We start from the raw sequence: 19450 nt of genomic DNA, 5'->3' as shown, positions 1-19450 counted from the left end.
TAGTCCTCAGCCATTCACCTAGCTGTCACTGCATTACTAGTCCTCAGCCATTCACCTAGCTGTCACTGCATTACTAGTCCTCAGCCATTCACCTAGCTGTCACTGCATTACTAGTCCTCAGCCATTCACCTAGCTGTCACTGCATTACTAGTCCTCAGCCATTCACCTAGCTGTCACTGCATTACTAGTCCTCAGCCATTCACCTAGCTGTCACTGTATTACTACTAGTTCTCAGCCATTCACCTAGCTGTCACTGCATTACTAGTCCTGAGCTGAAACAGCACTGCATGCTCCGGGGGCACCGGGACTTGCCACATACAGCGCTCAACACAGTGGCGCTGAATTGACTAGTTGGTGCAGCCTTGTTCATGCTTGTGCTCACGCTCTGAAAACACCACCAGATCAGGGCTGCCGTCTGTCTTGCTCAGCCCTGAGTCCCAGGCCTCGGCACAGCGCTGGGCCTGCGGGACATTCTCAGTGCACCGGGTAATGCATGAATGAACGAGTGGGCTAATACTACTTAGGCACATTTTTGGGAATATCTCCAGACGCCTTCCTTTGCTTGCTGTAGGTTTTTCTCTGCCCCTGTGGAGCCAGCCCTCTTTTCTGATGTTTCCCAACCAAACAGCCTGCCTGACCCAGGCGCCTCTGCAGACTCGGCCCTGCTCTGTGACCTGCTCTCTGCAAAGAATTTAGGCGAAGTAATCTGCAGACTGCGCTTTAATTTTACCAAACCGCTCTAGAAGTCAGGCATGCACTGAAAGATCAAACCAAAGTCTGAGATAGGACTTTTGATTCTTCAAAATATGTATCAAAAAATGGAATTCATCCTTTGGCTTTGCGTCCACTCAGTGGGACTTCTTTCGGCTGGTCTCACCTTCACCCCTGACAGACTGCCTCCTGTGGTCTCCACAGGGACGCCTCCTCTGCAGTGTCCTGTTTTGGACCCTTTCTTTCCTTTCCTTTTTTTCAGACCTCAAAGAACTGCTTTACTGATACTGCACAGCTGGGCTCAGCTGCCCATGGCCCTTGCTGGGCAGGGTCTGTGTTTGGCTAGTGCGTGGTTCTGAGTGAGACTGGACTAAGGACTAAACCCTGGGGTTTCTACATTTAAGCACCAAGGCTTGAAGCTCCGGCGCACCTCAGGGCTCTTGCTGGAAGGGGACAGTATGTGGCCTCCTGAAAACCTGGTGCGTTTTAGGGCACCAAGGAGGAGTGGCTTTGGCAAACAGCTTTTGTGAACGGACTTGTTGCAGTTCTGATCTCGGGCCTCTGGAGAGCTGGAGGAGGAAGCTGAGACCGGGAGGCCCCGCCTGCCGGTTCTGATGCTCCAGCTGCCTCCCCATGTGTGGAATCCCGAGTTCTGGTAACCCTGAGACTTACACCCCCTAGTGGTGTGACAAGATATAACTTCTCTTGATAGGACAGAGTTAAGCCACAGCTCTCCGCTCTGAATTGTGTGGCTGACCAGAACCTTCCAATTGCAAATTAGGGTTGGAATGAGATGAGCTGGTGGGTCCTCTGAACGTGAATGGGAAGAGGGTTCAGAGGTCGGCGGAAGCTGTGTTGTCTGGAATTCCCTCCCGGGTGGGTTGGCCTGGGACCTGCCAGAGACTGAGATTCTGAGGATGCTCTGCTGACCAAGTCCCAGAAACAAATGTGAGAACAGAACACAATGAAAAGAAAGCAGGAAGGATAAACAAAAAGGAAGGAAGATGAAACAAATACAAAATAATATTGAATGTAAACTGTAATTTTAAAAAATTTAAACATTCAAAAAAAGCGACTTTATAAAAACAAATAAAAAAGATTGATTAAAAAGAGAAAAAAATAAAGGAAAAGAAGAGCAAACCAAATATCCAATATTTGAAATTCTTTTTTAAAAATATTTTTTTATTGATTTTAGAGAGAGGAAAGGAGAGGGAAAGAGAGACAGAAACATCAGTAATGACAGAGTATCTTCCATCGACTGCCTCCTGCACGCCCCCTACTGGTGATCAAGCCAGCAACCTGGGCATGTGCCCTGACCAGGAATTGAACTGTGATCTCCTTGTTCATGGGTCAATGCTCAACCACTGAGCCACGCTGGCCAGGCCAGTATTTGAAATTCTTTATCCTGTTGCCAGGGTAGCAGAACAGTCCTAGGCCTTCCTGCCTCCTGATGTTATATCTGGTTTTTCCGGTTTGGGGCTGGTGGGGTTTTTCCTTGTGTTTTGTTATGTTTCTTTTTCTGCAGGACCTGACTGGCCTATGGTCTACCCATTCGGGGTTTTCATGAGTCACCTTATAACAGGCTGTGTGCTGTGTTGCAATGACTGTTGTTTGGTGGGTCAGCCCAGACGCAGGCTTAGTATTGCTCCATTGTTGTACACCTTCCTAGCGGCAGAAACTAGCTGCACTCTCAAGCTCTATTAAAGCTTCCAAGAACTTGAGGCACTCTCCCATCATGTCAACTATCTCTTAGGACAGTGATGGCGAACCCTTTGAGCTCGGCGTGTCAGCATTTTGAAAAACCCTAACTTAACTCTGGTGCCGTGTCACATATAGACATTTTTTGATATTTGCAACCATAGTAAAACGAAGACTTATATTTTTGATATTTATTTTATATATTTAAATGCCATTTAACAAAGAAAAATCAACCAAAAAAAATGAGTTCGCGTGTCACCTCTGACACGCATGTCATAGGTTCGCCATCACTGTCTTAGGACCTGGGTTTGCAGACTGGCTGGCATCGGTGGGGAGAAGTCAGCAGGGAATCTCAAGATGTGTCTGGAAAGTGGAAAGAAGGTCGTTCATTGGGGAGACAAGGTCACTCTGGATTCTCTGTTTTGTTTTTTAAAGATTATTCTCTAGTATGGATGTGCCCAGGTTTCTCAAAACAGGAGCTGTAGACTCCCAAAGGCTTTGGCCATCTGACAGGGGCCCCATTTCCCTGCTCACCTCTTTGTTCTGCCTTTTCTGTGTCTCGGAGCAGTCCTCATATGGAGACCCACTGCCTGCCGCAGGCCCAGCCCAGACCTCCCCGTCAGGGCCTGTGCTTTGGGAAGTTATTTTAGGAAATGGTGTGTACTGAAGGCCAAAACCATTCAATCAAACACACAGGGACGTTGCAATACTGTCCTGGACTTCTAGGATTCATCTTCTTGCATCGTGTTGGTCTTCTTTGGCTTCAAGAACAAGTAAGACCAGGGGGAACCTGCAGAGACCAGCAGGGCACCATGAGAAGATCCGGTTTGCAGGTATTTGCAAATTAATTTTGGCATTCCTTGTTCCTCAGGGTTAAAAACAAGACAGCAGGCAGCAAGTGGAGGCACTTATTCTAAGCACTGTGTCATCAAACCGGACTTGATTACAGCTTCAGCTCACCCAGAAATGGAATCCTGCACCAGCCAATCAGGAATCGCCTGATCAGCACTGGTTAGATAACTGGCCTGATGAACCCCTGCCATCCCCTAAAGGAAAGTGACTTTGCAATCACTAGTCGCTTCTGCCAAGGATAACTTCCTGGTTCCCTCCCCTTCTGCCCAAGTCTTTCATTCTGTACAGCTCCTCGCAGCTCCTTCCTGCCTGGCAGATGGGGTGCTGCCCAGGTCATGAATCACTGAATAAAGCCAATAAGATCTTCAACATTTCTCCAGTTGAGTATCATTTTTTAACACGACATATGTGTGTTTCTTTGAATTCTCCTTTGAACTGGTCAAAATGGCATACTGCTTCCCTCATGAATGAATTCAATAAACTCTCGATGTGTTTTCATTTTGTATTTGTCTGAGAGGCATGGTTTTTTTTACCTTTTAACAAATATCTTTTAACATTCTGTACCCAATATGCTCAATACTTTTCTAGGTATTTTATGTGCTTATTTAACAAACACACAGCACACACTTTTAGTTGCCATGTGCTATTTTAAGTGCTTTATAAATGTTAATTAATTCAACCCTCCTAACAGCCCTATTTCATTTGAACTTCCCTTCAGCCCGCATTATCCCCTCTGAACGAACAGAGGCCATAAATCCTGCCACGGTGGTGTTACCTTAACTGTCTGAACTGGGAGCTCGGGGCAGACCTGCGTGAGGCTGAGGCGTGCTGGCCGCCCTGTGGGCACTGGGTACCCCTCGAGTCTCAGTGATCTGAGACAAAGAAGGGCCCCCGACTTTATTCTGAGGCAGCTGCATCTTTACAGAGCAAAACGATTGCATGAACAGAGGGGGGACTATGATGAATGGGCTCCGTGAAGGACCCGGCTGTGGCTGCACCCTACGTGGGTGCTGCGGGGCGTGGCTCTGCAGCGCAGAGGCCCTCGGCCAGGATGTCACCGTGTTCCTACCAGAGGTCAATTAAAATATCGCTCCACTTCTTTCCTCTCGGGGCCTCTTCCTTCTTGGAACAGATATCTGAGCTTGTTTGCTTTTTAATCCGTGAAACAAACTTCGTTATAAAACAAATAAGTCATGGGGATGTATGTACAGCAAGGTGACGAAAGTTAAATCATAAGAAAAAATTTATAATTATGTGAGGCAATGAATGTTAACTAAACTTATTGGGGTGGTCATTTCACAATATATACAAATATCAAATCATTATGTTGTACATCTGAAACAAATGCAATGTTATATGTCAATTATATCTAAAAAAAAAGACAAACATCGTCACCATGGTCGTGGGAGTGTCAAGGTGACCGTGGGAGGCAGCATGGGACAGGGGACAGGGCCCAGGTGGGAGCTGCTGGACTTGGGGTCCAATTCTGGGTCTGTAATTTACCGAGGAACAAAGTTAGATTCTGTTTAAATTAGAGGAGCATTTAACTCTCAGTGGGATTGAATAAGTGCTTCCTTTTACTTTCCCACAGGAGATGAGAAAGGTCTCAACGGGCCGTGGAGCTGGGGAGCAGACCAGAGGGGCCCCGGTGTTTGGAGAGGGGGAGAGAAATTGTTTGGGAATTGGCTGAGAAGACGGTTTAGCTGCAGGTGCAGGTGCCGCTGCCGCGGGGAATCCGGCAGCCCGCTGCTGGCACGAGAGAGCCAGTCAATCAGGCTCAGGAAGCGGCTGGGCAGATAAGACCGCGCCTGGCAGCTAGACCAGCCCTCTCCTGTTCCTGTTCCAGAGCAAAGGTCACTCCGCCTAGAATCATCTTTTTTTTTTCTCTCCCGGCTTTGTTTACCTTAGAAGGAAGTCATGAACGTGCCCTGTTCTCGTCCCCTCATTTCTACAAACAGTTCCCAGAAGCAGAACCGTCTTGGTGAAAGATGGCCGGGAACTCAGTTTTGCTGGCTGCTGTCTCTGTCCTCTCTGCCTGTCAGCAAAGTAAGAGTCCAGCAGTGTGTGTGTCAGTGTGTGTGTGTGTGTGTGTGTGAGAGAGTGTGTGTGTATGTGTGTGTGTGAGTGTGGGGTGAGAGTGTGTGTGTGTGTGAGAGAGAGAGTGTGAGTGTGTGTGTGTGTGTGTGTGTGAGAGAGAGAGAGAGTGTGAGTGTGTGTGTGTGTGTGTGTGAGAGAGTGTGAGAGTGTGAGAGAGTGTGTGAGAGAGTGCGTGTGTGCGTGTGTGTGAGAATGTGTGTGAGTGTGTGTGTGGTCGAGGGAGGTTGGTTTCTCGGTTGCATACTTGCTGGGGCCCCGTGTGCTCCGAAGACCACAGTCTGCCCAGCGCCCCTCTGTGGTGATGACCCACAGTTCACGCCAGCATTCCAAGGGTGCTAACCAGGATGAGGGGCAAGCAGACTATAAATATTAATTACGAGTGTTCCAAAGGCAGCGTTGTACCTGCCTGTAAACTCTGGCTGTGGTTTCTTAAACTTTGATCTTTTAATTAATGTGTTTTCTGAAATACACTGCTTATGGCAGGTCTGAGTATCAGGTTAAAAGGAATCTCCTGCAGAGATATGAGCCTCCAATTCAGGACTGAATTCTAAATTCTGAAGCACCTCCCCACTAGGATTACTCAATATCCCAGTCGCCTGGTTAGCTAAGGGCTTTTCTCCACGGGGATCACAGGTGCTCAGTTCCTAGCCTCTGACCTTCTAAATGGGGAAGAGGGTCTGAGCACTGCTGGGCAAGACTTCAAACCAAGTACACATTTCTTTATCCTGCCAAGGCTGTTTGTACCCGCAAACCGGGCAGGGCTGTGGGCTGCTCGAAGGCACTGCAGTTGAGGAGAAAGTCCAGCTTGCACATGCCCTCACTGCCTTGCCCAGCCAGTTTGTTCTGTGGATTTGTGGAAATATTACACCATTGTGTGGTCTGAGTCACAGCCTTTCGTGGAGGAGAGCAGGATGTTTGTGACCCATTTACGAAGCACTTAGGTCTGAAGCGCCCCGTGCTGGCCCCCTGGGTCGCATAGACCTACATGGAGCCACTACTCACCGTGTGACCCTCATGCCCACCCTGCAGGGAGCACAGGAGCGGGGCCCTGGGCACCCCGCTGACAGAGCCCATATCATCCTCACAGGAGGCTTCTGTGGCTGGTGGATGTGGGGACAGAGTGAACTGGGCCAGAAGGCCTGGCGGCTGGGTGCCACGGGTGGGAGTAGGAAGAGAGGAGAGGAGACTGCACCAATGGTGATTGGGGGAGGACAGGGAATGTTGGGTGATGGGTGGGAGGGAGGGAGGGAGGGAGAGAGAGAGAGAGAGAGAGAGAGAGAGAGAGAGAGAGAAGGGCTGTTCAGTTGGCATAAGAACCAGAATTTGTAGCTCCTACAAGAGTCTGCTGTTTATGGAGTCAGGACCCCATGTGTCATGGTAGAAGCAGCTCAGGTTTTGAAGACAGTCTTGAATCTGTCTAGCCCAGCCATGCCTCAGTCAGGGGGCCCTGGCCAGGATGCTGTGTCCTTCAGGGTCCTCATCAGCAAGGGTGAAGCAGGACCCTGGGTAGAACATGCCCACAAGGAGTGGGAAGGCTGAATCACATGGTCTCACTATGCCTAACTAACAAATCCCTCCAAATGGTTTTTTAAGTGGTTGTACCATTTTACATTCCCACCAGCCGTGGTAAGTGTTCCAGTTACTCTTGTATCCTCACTTGTCTGTCTTTGTAAACTAGTATGACCTGTCTTTTAAATTTTACATATTTTAAAAAATATTTTTATTGGTTTCAGAGAGGAAGGGAGAGAGAGTTAGAAACATCAATGATGAGAGAGAATCATTGATCAGCTGCCTCCTGCACGCCCCCTACTGGGGATTGAGCCTGCAACCTGGGTACATGCCCTTGACCGGAATCGAACCTGGGACCCTTCAGTCCGCTGACATGGTCGATCCAATGAGCCAAACCAGCTAGGGCAAATTTTATACATTTTAATAGGTATGCAGTGGTATCTAATTGTGGTTTAAATTAGCATTTTATTAATGAATAATAATGTGTCAGATTTTTAACATCTATTCCCTTTTACTTGCAGGTTATTTTGCTATGCATGTAGCAAAAGCAAGATTAAAATACAAAGTTATGCCCCCAGCAGTCTCTGGGTCACCTGAGTTTGAGAGAATATTTCGTGCACAGTAAGTCATGCTTCTCCACCATTCAGGGATCCGGGCTAGCCACACACTACACACACACACACACACACACACACACCGCTCTGATGTGGGGAAAGATGTGCAGAGAAGAGAGAATCATTCTTCCCAGCCAACACCCTTCTCATGACCTTTGAAGCTTGAGGTAGCCAGTGCGTGGAGTCTCTACCCACCTTTATTACAGATTCGGAGGGGCCTTTACAAAAAGCCTGGGCTCTGATGGCTCTATTCCCTTCCCTGAATTTCTCCTGAGATGATTCTCAGCCCTACCCCAGTCCTTGCCTTAGAGTGTAAGGTTTAGGATAAATCTGTCCAAATCAGATGACTAGTAAAGCCATTTCAGCTTTATCTGAGGCGGGATCCCTGGGGATAACCACTTCATTCCGAAGCCTACTTGGCCACCTGTTCTGGTGCGAAGGGCGGGCTCCCCTGAGCTCTGCCGGTTCCTGAGAGGGGATGCACTTGCTTCTCTGGCTCTCCTGGACCAAGCACGGAGGCCCGTCAGCCTCCCTTAGAGGTCTCATGGCCTTGGCTGTAACAGGAATGCTGCCTATCCCCACCTCTTTCTCCTGCTGCGTTGCTCTAGGCATAGTCAGGAAGCGTGGTGTTACGGCGAATTCTACCTCCAAGTGGAACGTGACATCTCACAGCAATCAGTGCAGGGTCCCTCTGAGCACCACGGAAGTACCTGTTTCCTGCCTGAGGGGAGCCTCAGCTTGGATATTCGTTTGCCAAGAAAAGATGCTTATTATGAAGCCTAAGTTACCCAGTTACCAGCCCAAGGCCCCTCTCCAGGGCCCCACCCAATTCCGCTCCTTTTCCTACACAGATTGAGGTGACTATCTCTAGAGTTTCCCAGCCTTTTACCAGAACACATTTTTCCCCCAATTGTGAAAATAGCAGTTATAATTTCACCAAGGGCCATTCCTTCATGCTATTGCTCAGCTTAGAAACTTCTATGTAGTTTAATTTGAGCACCTCGAATCCTTTAGATTAAAGGCTTTTCTAAATCTGAAAAGTAGATCCAAGTTTTAAATGGATCTTGCCACAATTTAAATACATTTCCTCGGATTCTATCCTCACTGGAAGGAAGTAGCTGAGCACCTCACTCGTCTTCATACACGTGAGGATCATGTACGGAGTGTCTTTCATCTTCTTCATGTTGAGGCTAGGGAGCACGAATTCTTTAGCTGTTTTTCTCCAATCATTGCAAAAATTAGGTTGTTATTTTTAGACTAAAACTTTTCATATTACTTCCAAGCCAGGAGTCTAGAAGTATATGTAGTGGGTTTCATGTTTCTAGGTAAGATAGAGGAATTGCTTCTTACTTAGTTCTTGTTAAAGTATCCTCTTTTACTTCATGCTAAATTATTCAGTTCCTGGTCCGGAATTAACTGCCACAAGGCCCAAGTAAACCCAGTCGTCACGAATCTGAGTACTCTTTGTAATATTACCCTCTTCTCACTCTTGTAGGTCTGTAATTTTGTTGTTGTTACTATTTCACTAGTTTTTTTATAGTCATTTTGAATTCTAATTATGAAATTCAGGAATTAAAACAAGTGACCTTAATGCATATCTAAAAGCTACGGAGAAAAGGAAAATTTAGAAAGATAGTACTTTTTCAAACATTCTGCGCTACTGGGATGATGGGAATGTGGGTCACCTAATTTTGTAGTAAATGCAAATAAGTTAAATGAGAGAGACCGTAAGCACATCTCCATTTTTCTTCCACGTGTACTCATCTTGGGCACTAGCTGGGAGCACAGAATGTACTTACCCACTAAATGAGGGCTTGAGATCGCTCCAAGATGAAAAAATGACTGTAAATGGTGAGCTGTTCGAACTCTAGCCTCCTGCTCCACAAGCACCAGTCTTAGTCAGCTTGCGCTGCTGTAACAAAACACCACGGACTGAGAGGCTTAAATAACAGACATTTGTTTTCTCCCAGTTCTGGAGGCTGCTCGGCTAAGACCAAGGTTCTGGCTGATTCGATTTTCTGGTGAGAGTTCTCCTTTCATGGCTCTCCATGTCCTCACGTGGCCTTTCCTCTGCGCACGTGTGCCTGGGTGCTGGGAGAGTGAGGCCGGTGGGTGCCAGAGAGCTCCGGCTATTTCTTCTTATAAGACACCAATCCTATGGGATCAGGGCCCTTCTGCCCTTGTGTATCCTTAAGTACTTCCTTACACCACCATATGGATGGTAGGGCTTCAACATATGGATTTTGGGGAGGGCACAAACACTCAGTCAGTGCCACCACCAAAAGCGTCTGTCGCACAGACTGGGTGATTTCAGGGAGTCAGGGGACGGCTGGCATTTGATGAGCTGCAAGCCTCACTCCCTCTCTGCTCACCCTGTTCCTTGTCAGCCACATCACTGACAAGTGCTGGTTAGAGTCATGTTCTCCTGCCACCCCCCACAACCTCCCTCGGGTGTCCTCACACAAGGGTTACTTGACAAGGAGCAATTTAGATAGTTACGCGTCTATAAAAGATTAACTCAGCAACCTCTCATCCCCAAGACTGGTCTGAGTGTATTAGCCTAGTGCTCCGACCCCCAGTCAGAGTAATAATCCAAAAGACGTCCCAGGGTCGAAAGCCAGCGGCTGGGGCCTGGGTCCTGGGGCCTCTGTTAACAGTGCGAGCCGCCCGCTGCTCGGGAAAACAGCCATGAAGCAAAAGGAGGGAGAAAACGCAGCAAACAGAAGCTCGAAAGAGGAAAACCTACGAAAGCGCCTTTAAGTTGTTTTTTTAGTTTTTAAAAGCTAGCACTCTATGAGCACGGCCCTAGAAATGATCTACGTCTGATCAGGTTTTCTCCTTTGGCGAATGGTCCAGATTTCCCATGAGCAAGATTGTTATAAGCAAAGTTGTCTGTTCATTAGAAATCTCTCTGTCAAATCACAAAGATGTTCAGAAGTGATGTGTACCCTGAGAGGGTGCACTAAGTAATCTGCTGGGAAGGGGGGGGGTATTCAAACTTCTATTTATACTTAAAATTTCATCCTTTTGTTTCTATTTTGTGTGTGTTTTATAATACATATGACATTCTTTCCAAGTCAATTGTATTAGCTGTGCTGATGGATCAACCCCATATTCCCAATGGTTGGACACAATCAATGGACGTTTCTTTCTTGCTCACATGAAGTCCTGTATGGGTGTTCCTATTGGGTGGCCTTCCACGTGGTCATTCAGAGGCCTCAGCTCCTTCCGTCTAAGGGGTCTTTCCCCACCCAGGTCCTCAGCGTTCTCCCCATTCAACCAGCGAGTGGGGGAAGGAGCTTGGCACACCCTCGACTTAACCATTTGGCTCAGAAGTGACATATTTCACCTTCATGCACTTTCCATTGGCAAGAAGGGGCACCGCTGGAATGCAAGCGGGCTGGGGGTATCGTCCTGGGCTGGGCAGCACCCACTCAGTCCATCGGCCGTCAGCTAGCACCTCTGCTACTGTAGGCATGTGTATGTTTTTATGAGGGCTGTAGAGCTGTTAGGGCTATGTGATGAAAACCATTTGGAGACGAATGTTTCAGGAACTGTCAGAGTTTGGGTTGCCTTGCCATAAATTGATTCTTCCCCCCCCCCCCAAATGAGGTGAACTTTGCAGTACCCTTAATGACTGAGACAGGGTCCTGACAGCATTTAGTTTGGGACTGCTCTCCCTGCTCCCAGCCCTCGGATCCAGGTGGGAATCTGCAGAGACCACACGTCCTAAGCCTCATGGCCCAGACTCCCCTGGACTTGGGTGGACCATGAGGGTTTTAGCAGCCATAATGACTCAGTCTCAACAGGCTCCCCCAGGACGGCCTTTAGGATGACCACCTAAAGTGCCTGGCACTTTCTTGGTGTGGACACTCAACGTTCTGTGTCCCAGGAAAGCCCTTAGTTCCAGGCCAACCAGACAACTTACCGGGTGGTCCTGGTTTTAAAGCTGAAAGTCCCATGCTCTGAAAACCTTCCCCGTCCGGGGCAGACCAGGACGGTTGTCCACCGACTGTCCTTTCAGCAAAGACTCTTTCTGTTCTCAGCCCTGTGTGGAAGTGAGGTGCATGGTGACATCCGCCTGTAACAAAGGAGAACCTCCCCCTGCTCTTTTCATGGGAAGCTTAAATATCAGCGGAGCACAGGATCATGGTGCAAAGAGGGCTCTAACCAGCCAATGAGGGGACAGGCTCAGCTTCCCTCAGCGGACGTGGAGGGAAGGTGGGCATCACTGGGGGCCCTCAATGGTGCCTTCTGTTCCAATAGGAAGGGACATTGGCACAGCTGCTGCCAGCTGTTTTCTGTCCCATCTGGAGATTTTCCTGAGGACCTCCTATATCAGTGGTTCTCAACCTTCCTAATGCCGTGACCCTTTAATACAGTTCCTCAGGTTGTGGTGACCCCCAACCATAAAATTATTTTCGTTGCTACTTCATAACTGTAATTTTGCTACTGCTATGAATCGTAATGTAAATATCTGATATGCAGGATGTATTTTCATTATTACAAATTGAACATAATGAAAGCATAGTGATTAATCACGAAAACAATATATTCAATATGTGTTTTCCGATGATCTTAGGCGACCCCTGTGAAAGGGTCGTTTGACCCCCAAAGGGGTCGTGACAAACAGGTTGAGAACTGCTGTCCTATATGAAGATGACAGAATAGATCTGCCTTTATGCCCACAAGAGACCAATAATTATTCTCATTTTGGTAATTGTGATCCGTTATTGAAAGGATTGTTAAGAACAAATTTTGAGAGTTTGGTCCCTTTGAGTTCAACAAAGTCTGTTGACAGCTCACCGTGAAGAGCTGTCCTGGGACACATCCACGCATGGGCCACTTCGCTGTGGTGGGCACGTGCTGGAGGTCATCATGAGCAGGTAGGATGGGATTCCAGGTATCTTAAGGCCAAGCAATCCCGGTGTTCTCGTCAGGCAGCAGCAGAGAGGATTGTCAGTAAATAGCAGGGCCCCAGGACTGGCTTAAAGCAGGTTAGCAAAGGAGGGGCCAGGGGAAAAGTATAGTCACTGGGACAGGAGGTCACGGGGAGACGTCAGTGACAGCTCACAGGGGCCAGGGGCTCATTTCCTGGGGAAGGAGGTGCAGGGATATGGTGCTAAACTGGCCCAATGCTCCAGGCTTTGGCCTCCAGGATCACAAATGCCTGTTACCTTCCCATCCTGACCTGAATCTGAATAGCTTCCAACAAGCCCTGCTCACTAGGATCTCAGCCCTCCTCCTCCTATCTTCTCAGTTACTTCCCGGAGCCAAGCGGGTATGTGCAGGGGCACAGCCCTCCTGGCCAGCAGTGTAAGGCATGGCCGTGCGCCGCCCTGCTAGAGTCCTCCCCAAAGCCTCATGGGCCAGGTGGGTGAGCGCCCCATTGGCTTTCAGAGCTCAGTGTGTGGGGGGCCGGGCCCTCAGGTTGGGGTGCCGGGTGTGCGGGCCTCATAAGGAAGCTGGGAGTTGAGGGTTCCCTCCTGATTGTAGGGCGCTGTGCTGGGGGTGGTGTTTCTGGTGCGAGTGTGTCTGGGCCTTTTCTTATAAAAATAATACAGGGTGGGCATTTCCTCAGTTGACCGAGGTGTAGGAGCCACTCAGCTGGTGTCTGGACTTTCAGAGGGAGTTGCTCTGTGTGCAGCTGTACATACCATGGGAGGAGAGAGGTTCGGGGCCCCCTGATGTCACCATCTGGGTTGCAAAAACCAAACCAAACCAAACCACTTTTTTTTCCCCCAATTAAAAATATCACTTATGGGCTTCACCAGCCACTACCAGCTACTTCCGGGTCAATTGCCCATCTCCTCAATTTAAGTGCTCAAGCTTTTAAGGCTTTTTAAATAAAGCATGTGGACAACACGGTGGTGATTGCAGGGGGAGGAGGACTGGAGGTGGAGGAGGGCACAGAGGGGATAAATGGTGATGGAAAAAATTAAATTAAATTAAGAAAATAAAGCATGTGGGATCATTGATAATCCTGTACATGATGACCCTCCCACCAAGATCCACTCAAGACCTCATTACAAATTACATTAAAGCTCTCTCTGGTTGTGATATTGTCAGCAAAGAACGCAGCCAACCTCGCCAAGATCTCTGGAAGGCGGAGGACTACGATGCATCATTTTCCCTTTCCTAGGTGCAGATGCATCAACTACAGTTCCCAGAGAACTGTTCCCTTTTGCTTAAAATGGTATCAACGTTTCCACCCAAGTCTTCTGTGAACAGAGGCAATCTGAGTTGACATGAAGACAGAGCTTCGGAATCTGGAGCTGACACGGTCTCCCTTCGATTCTCTGTGAGGCCCCGTCAAATTGGGCTCAGTGGACTCTGTCTGTCCTCTGTACAATGGGAATGAAATATGCTCATTCATTTACCTCAGGAGGTTTTAGGGAAATTATTTAAAGACCATTTTAAAAAAATGTGCCGAGTCACTTAAGTGGAAGCAGTGGATATGAGGGAATTTGGGGGAAGAAATGTCTTTAATATGAATTGAGTTATTTTCTGGGTTCTTCAGATAAGATAGAGAATACTTTTTAGGCTCAGAATCATGACAATCTCAAGGCCTTTCGTATGGAAAAGAGCATGATTCATTTCTATTTCTGGCAACTTGTAAGTAGGAGAGTGATTCCTGGCCCTGCTCTGAGGTTTAAACAATGTTTCAGTCTCACCTCAAAAGGCACTCTAGCCCTGGCCGGTGAGGCTCAGTTGGTTGAGCATCATTGTCCATTGCACCAAAATATCACTGGTTCAATTCCCAGTCAGGGCACATGCCCAGGCTGTGGGTTCGATCCCCAAAGTCTTGGTGTGTATAGGAGGCAACCAATCAATGTCTCTCTCTTACATGGATGTTTCGCTCTCCCTTTCCCTTCCTCTCCCTTTAAAAATCAGTAAACACATATTTTTAAAAAAGAGTCATTTTACATGGAAGGGTCATTTAAGCTCTTTATGTAAATTCTTATATTATTTTTGTGAAAAGACAATGGACAGTTTACCTCTAGATTGAAACTCAATACTTTGGTAGAGTTTTCTCATAAAATAACTCATGTCTTTACCTTTTTCCTGCAGACAAAATGGTGTGGAGTTTTACCCGCTATTCATGATTACACTGTGGATGGCTGGATGGTATTTCAACCAAGGTAATTGCAAAACACATTCCACTCTGTTCCAAGGAGGATTATGGTTCTTGGAACGATTGAGGGGTAGACATGCAACCACACATCTACGAATCCTGGAGATTGTTTTAAACAAAACCAGCAATGTCTCTGTTCATCAAAGAGCACTGAGCTGCAGATAGTCTAACTCTGCTCTATTCTAATTTAATTCAATACTTTAAAAAAAAAAGTTGAAACAAACGATATGTTGGGCACTTCAGAATAAAAACAACACAACATTTGTCTTGACTTCCAGATCTTGCGTTAGTTTCTTGACCTCCTTTGGATCATGTCCCAGACCCCCTGCAGGCGTGTGTCCTGACCTGCAGTTGATAGTAGGGGAGGCGGATGGCTTGCCTCATCTTAGCTCCATTTCACAGTCCCTCACTGTGGTTTCCCAGCAGAATGTCAACTCCCTGAGGTCAGGAATTTGCCCCATTTGCTGCTGTATCCCCAGGGCCTACTGAAGGGGGTTGAGGGGCTCTTGCATGAAAGACTAACAGCCATAACCAAGACTGATGTCTAAAATCCCAAGCCATGGAAGGACCCAGTTGAAGCAGAACCTGAGCTGCTGTTTATTCATGTGTCATCTCACGCCCCTGCTGTGGGCGTCCTTCCCTGGGGGGCAGTGATGAGGGCGGTAAAGCCATGGTGGTGGCCGACCTGGACTGCTGGGCTTAGCACTGTGGTCAGAAGCACGTGGAGAATACTGCTGCCCGGTCCCACCCACATCTGGGGGCTGCCCAGGCAACGGAGTGTTTGAAACCTCTCAGGTGATTCTAATGTATAGACAGAGTTTCGAACCACACCCCTGGGTTCTATAATTTATTCCTGCTTCCCATACAAAGAAACTGAAGTACAGAAAGGTTAAGAAATTTGTCCAACTTAACTACCAGTGTAGGAGAAAATCAGCTTTCAAGTACAGAGCAGGGTCTATGGAATTGGACCCGACGATCCATGTCCCTTTCCTTGAGAGTTCCCAGGGATGCAGTGCTGTTGTTTGTATGTAACAACTCTACAATGATGTACTTTCTATTGGACTGGGTATCCTTGGCGAGCCGAGGGCTTTACCCAAACTATGCCTCACGGGAGGTTAGATCAGCGCCAGCTGCCTTGGCTGGAGAAAGTCAACCCGTTTTGCTTTCTTTTTAAAAATATTTTTATTGATTTTTAGAGAGAGAGGAAGGGAGAGGGAGAAAGAGAAACATCAATGGAGAGCTACCTCCTGCTCGCCCCCTACTGGGAATCTAGCCCACAGCCCAGGCATGTGCCCTGACTGGGAATCAAACCAGCAACCTTTTGGTGCATGGGAGGAGGCACCAAACTGAGCCATACTAGCCAGGGCCATCCCTATGCTTTCTGATAACTCTGGTGGCCTCATTTGAGTTTGACCCATGATGGCTAAGACTTAAATAATAAGCCCAAATCCCGCTGCTTTCAAACGCAATCCTATCACCTTCTTCTTGTAATTTTCACTGTCGACTGAGGAATTTCAGATAAAATGTCCTTTAGAGAAAGACTCCTTAACTTTATTCCCACTCACACTGTTGTCCCTTACGGGCACGAGTGAAGGCCTGGTTCCTTGTCAGGTGAGACCACATGAACAACTAATAAGAAAAGTGCCTTTTGATCATGGGGCTCAGCCTCTGCCATTGGAGCCTTTGCATTTCGCTGTGATGGGCCCACTGCCTGTCAGGAAGGCATTTCTCAGGTCTCTTCTTGTAATTTTCTCTGGGTTCTTTCTCATCCAAAGTAAGTTGCCTATTAACTGCCCCTGAACAGTTCTCACCGGTTTTTTGGGAGCCATTTATTAGATGGGGAGTTTCAAACGGTAGCCTGCTCAGAGACTCTCCACCTTCGCAGGCACCTTGCTTGGCATCCTTCAATCTCCTCAGAATGGAAAATCAAAGGCACCGCCTCCAGTTCCCGCTGTCCCGTCCCTCATCTCCTTCACCGCACCTTCCAGTCTAATTTTCTTTTCATTATTCTATGTATTTGTCGTCAGTCTTTGCTGATAAACTCCATAAAGGCAGGGAGCTTGTATCTATCTCACTGCTAACCCCAATTCTTAGACTAACGCCTGGTATGTAGAGGAAGCTAGGCCTGGCTGGTGTGGCTCCTTCGGCTGAGCTTCGTCCCATGCACTGGAAGGCCAATTCCGGGTCAGGGCACATGCCCAGATTGCAGTTTGATCCCTGCTTCCCTCCCTTCCCCCCCTCCCCCCTCCCGCCCATCGGGGAGGCAACCGATTGATATTTCTCACATTGATGTTTCTCTCTCTCTCCCTCTCCCTTCCTCTCTCTCTCTCAAATCAACAACAACAACAAGAAAATCTTTGTGACCTAATAACATACTGACTTTAATTCTATTCAGCATATCAGAATCGCACAGATACTCTCTGTGTGTTACTGAAAGGGCTCTGGCAGTTCTCACCGTGTGGTGCTCAGGAAAGAGAGGGCTCCTCATGTAGGGAGGGTGCTGATGTTTTACACTGGACAGGATGGCAGGACATCACGCCATACTTTATATTTCTTTTAGGTGAAACTTATTTTTAAAGAAATAAAAAAATCTTATGTGCACCGTTCAATGAGTTTTGACAAGTGTGTACACCTGTGTGACCCAACTCCCTAGGAAGATAGAGTACATGACGACCTCCCAGACGTTGTCCCATGCCCTTCCCAGTCAAGCCCTTTCAGCGGCAAACACTGTTCGGAAGGTTTTCTTCCTGGTGTAGTTCTGCCCGTTCTGGAACTTTCCATATTGGAAGCACACACTGTGGCCTCATTCACTCCACAAAACGTTTTTGAGATTCACCATGTTTCTTTTCACTGCCGAGTGACATTCCACTGCATGAGTCTCACAGTTTGGTGATCTGTCCTCCTGTTTATAGGCTTCTGGGCTGCTCCCAGTTTTTGGCTATTGCGAATAAAGCTGCAATGAACATTCTGTACAAGTCTTTTTATGGGCATGCGCTTCCATTCCTCTTGGGTAAATACATAGGAATGGAATTGCTGGGTCAAAAGTATGTGTCGTTTCAAAAGAAACTACCAGACCTTTTCCCCAAGTGGCTGTATTATTTTGTTTTCCCACCGATAACGTATGAAGATTCCTAAATCACCAACATTTGTATTGTCAGTCTTTTAGTGTCTGAGCCATTCTCGTGGGTGTGCAGTGGTGTCCTCTTGTGGTTTTAAATCACAGTTTGCTGATACTGAATGATGATGAATAATGTGGGAAAATTTTCATGTGCTTATTGGTACACTTGTTTATCTTTTCCTGTGAATTCTTTATTCAAATATTTTTCCCATTGCAAAAATCAGGTTGTTTTTCTTTCAACTGAGGAACTGTCGTCAGAATTCTCTATGTATCTTGGACACACATCTTTGGTCAGACATTTTGTGACCATTTTCTCAGCTTCCACACTTTGAGAGACTGTCCTCAAACTCTATTTTCTTTGTTTTTTCCCCCTCTATAGTTTTTGCTACTTGTCTGGGCCTGGTGTACATGTATGCCCGTCACCAGTATTTCTGGGGATATTCGGAAGCTGCTAAAAAAAGGTAAGGAGAACCCAAGAATTGATGTTTGGGCAAAAAGCAGTGGACAGAGTCTGAATTAGTGTGCTGTTCCTGAGAGTATTAACAGCACCGATGGCTGTGATTGCCTGAGGACACATCTCCCCAAGTCCATGCACAATTAGGCACCAGACAGGAAAGTTCAAGTATAAAAATGTGTATTAAGTGTGCACTCTTTGATCATCACACTTTCTTTTAATATATCTTTATTGATTTCAGAGAGGAAGGGAGAGGGAGAGAGAGAGAGAAACATCAATGATGAGAAAGAATCATTGATTGGCTGCCACCTGCACGCCCCCTACTGGGGATCGTGCTGCAACCCGGGCATGTGCCCTTGACTGGAATCGAACCTGGGACCCTTTAGTTTGCAGGCCTACACTCTATCCACTGAGCCAATTGGCTAGGGCTGACCATCACACTTTCAATCCTTGCAAGAATTTTGTGTTATCTTCAGAAAGTTACCAAGGAAATAATCCTGCCTGGCCTTAACAATCCTTTGAATATTCGAAGGAGCCAACTAACCCGTGTGGTTAGGCATCCCCTTTAATTTATATGATGAATGCAAATTTTCAAGTGGCCAAAACATGGAAGTTCTGGGCAGTATCTACAGTGAGCAGCTGACCCCAGGACGCCCAGCTTCACCACTGTAGCCCTTTAATACCTCCCTCCCTCATCTCTGCCCTGCAGGATCCTTGGTTTCCGGTTGAGTCTGGGGGCTCTGGCCTTGTTGGCCATCCTAGCAGTTCTCGGGATTGCAAACAGCTTTCTGGATGAATACCTGGACATTGATATTGCCAAGAAACTGAGGCACTTCTAACTCCCTATACCCACCCCCCTGCTCAAATGCTTGCAGAAGGTATTTCTACTCTGAAGGTTATATGGTTTCACTTGTTTCATTAAAACAAAAATAAAAGCCTTGGTTCTGTTTTTACTGAAGTGGCTTTGTAGAAACACACCCTTAGAGACTCGATTCCCTGTGTCTTTAAGAACGGAAGTTTGCCCTGGGAGGGTATATTGAACCATCAGTGGAAGTGCGCTGGGCCTGGTTAGAGAAGTGCAGGCTGAAGTCCCGCCCGCGTGGGCTTGGAGAGCCTGCCGCTGGACCCCACGGGGCTTTCTGTGGACCGTGGCCATCACCTGCCTCTGAGACTGCTTATCCCTGGATAGAAAGTTCCAGACAGACGCTGATAAGACAGCTGATCTCACTTAATTGGCGGCTGGAAAGCAACCCAGGTGGCTG

At 47.4% G+C, this 19450-nt stretch overlaps 1 protein-coding gene across 2 annotated transcripts; it reads left to right on the top strand.

Moving 5' to 3' along the window:
* Window positions 1-5249: 5249 nt before the first annotated feature.
* Window positions 5250-19137, top strand: MGST2 (microsomal glutathione S-transferase 2; the record flags this gene model as incomplete). Of its 2 annotated transcripts, XM_081093491.1 has the most annotated exons (5): window positions 5250-5307; window positions 7389-7488; window positions 14553-14623; window positions 18114-18195; window positions 18898-19137. In XM_081093491.1, 5 exons carry the CDS (start codon window positions 5250-5252, stop codon window positions 19025-19027), a joined length of 441 nt encoding a protein of 146 aa, XP_080949617.1. The 2 variants fall into 2 exon arrangements, with proteins under 2 accessions (XP_080949617.1, XP_080949618.1); XM_081093492.1 differs by lacking the exons at window positions 14553-14623; window positions 18898-19137 and having other exon boundaries at window positions 18114-18189.
* Between the last annotated feature and the right edge of the window lie 313 nt (window positions 19138-19450).

Source organism: Myotis nattereri (assembly GCF_964212035.1).
Source record: "Myotis nattereri genome assembly, chromosome: 5".
Lineage (NCBI taxonomy): Eukaryota > Metazoa > Chordata > Mammalia > Chiroptera > Vespertilionidae > Myotis > Myotis nattereri.
The sequence above is the reverse complement of the archived record's forward strand: the minus strand, read 5'-3'. Positions and strand labels throughout refer to the sequence as shown.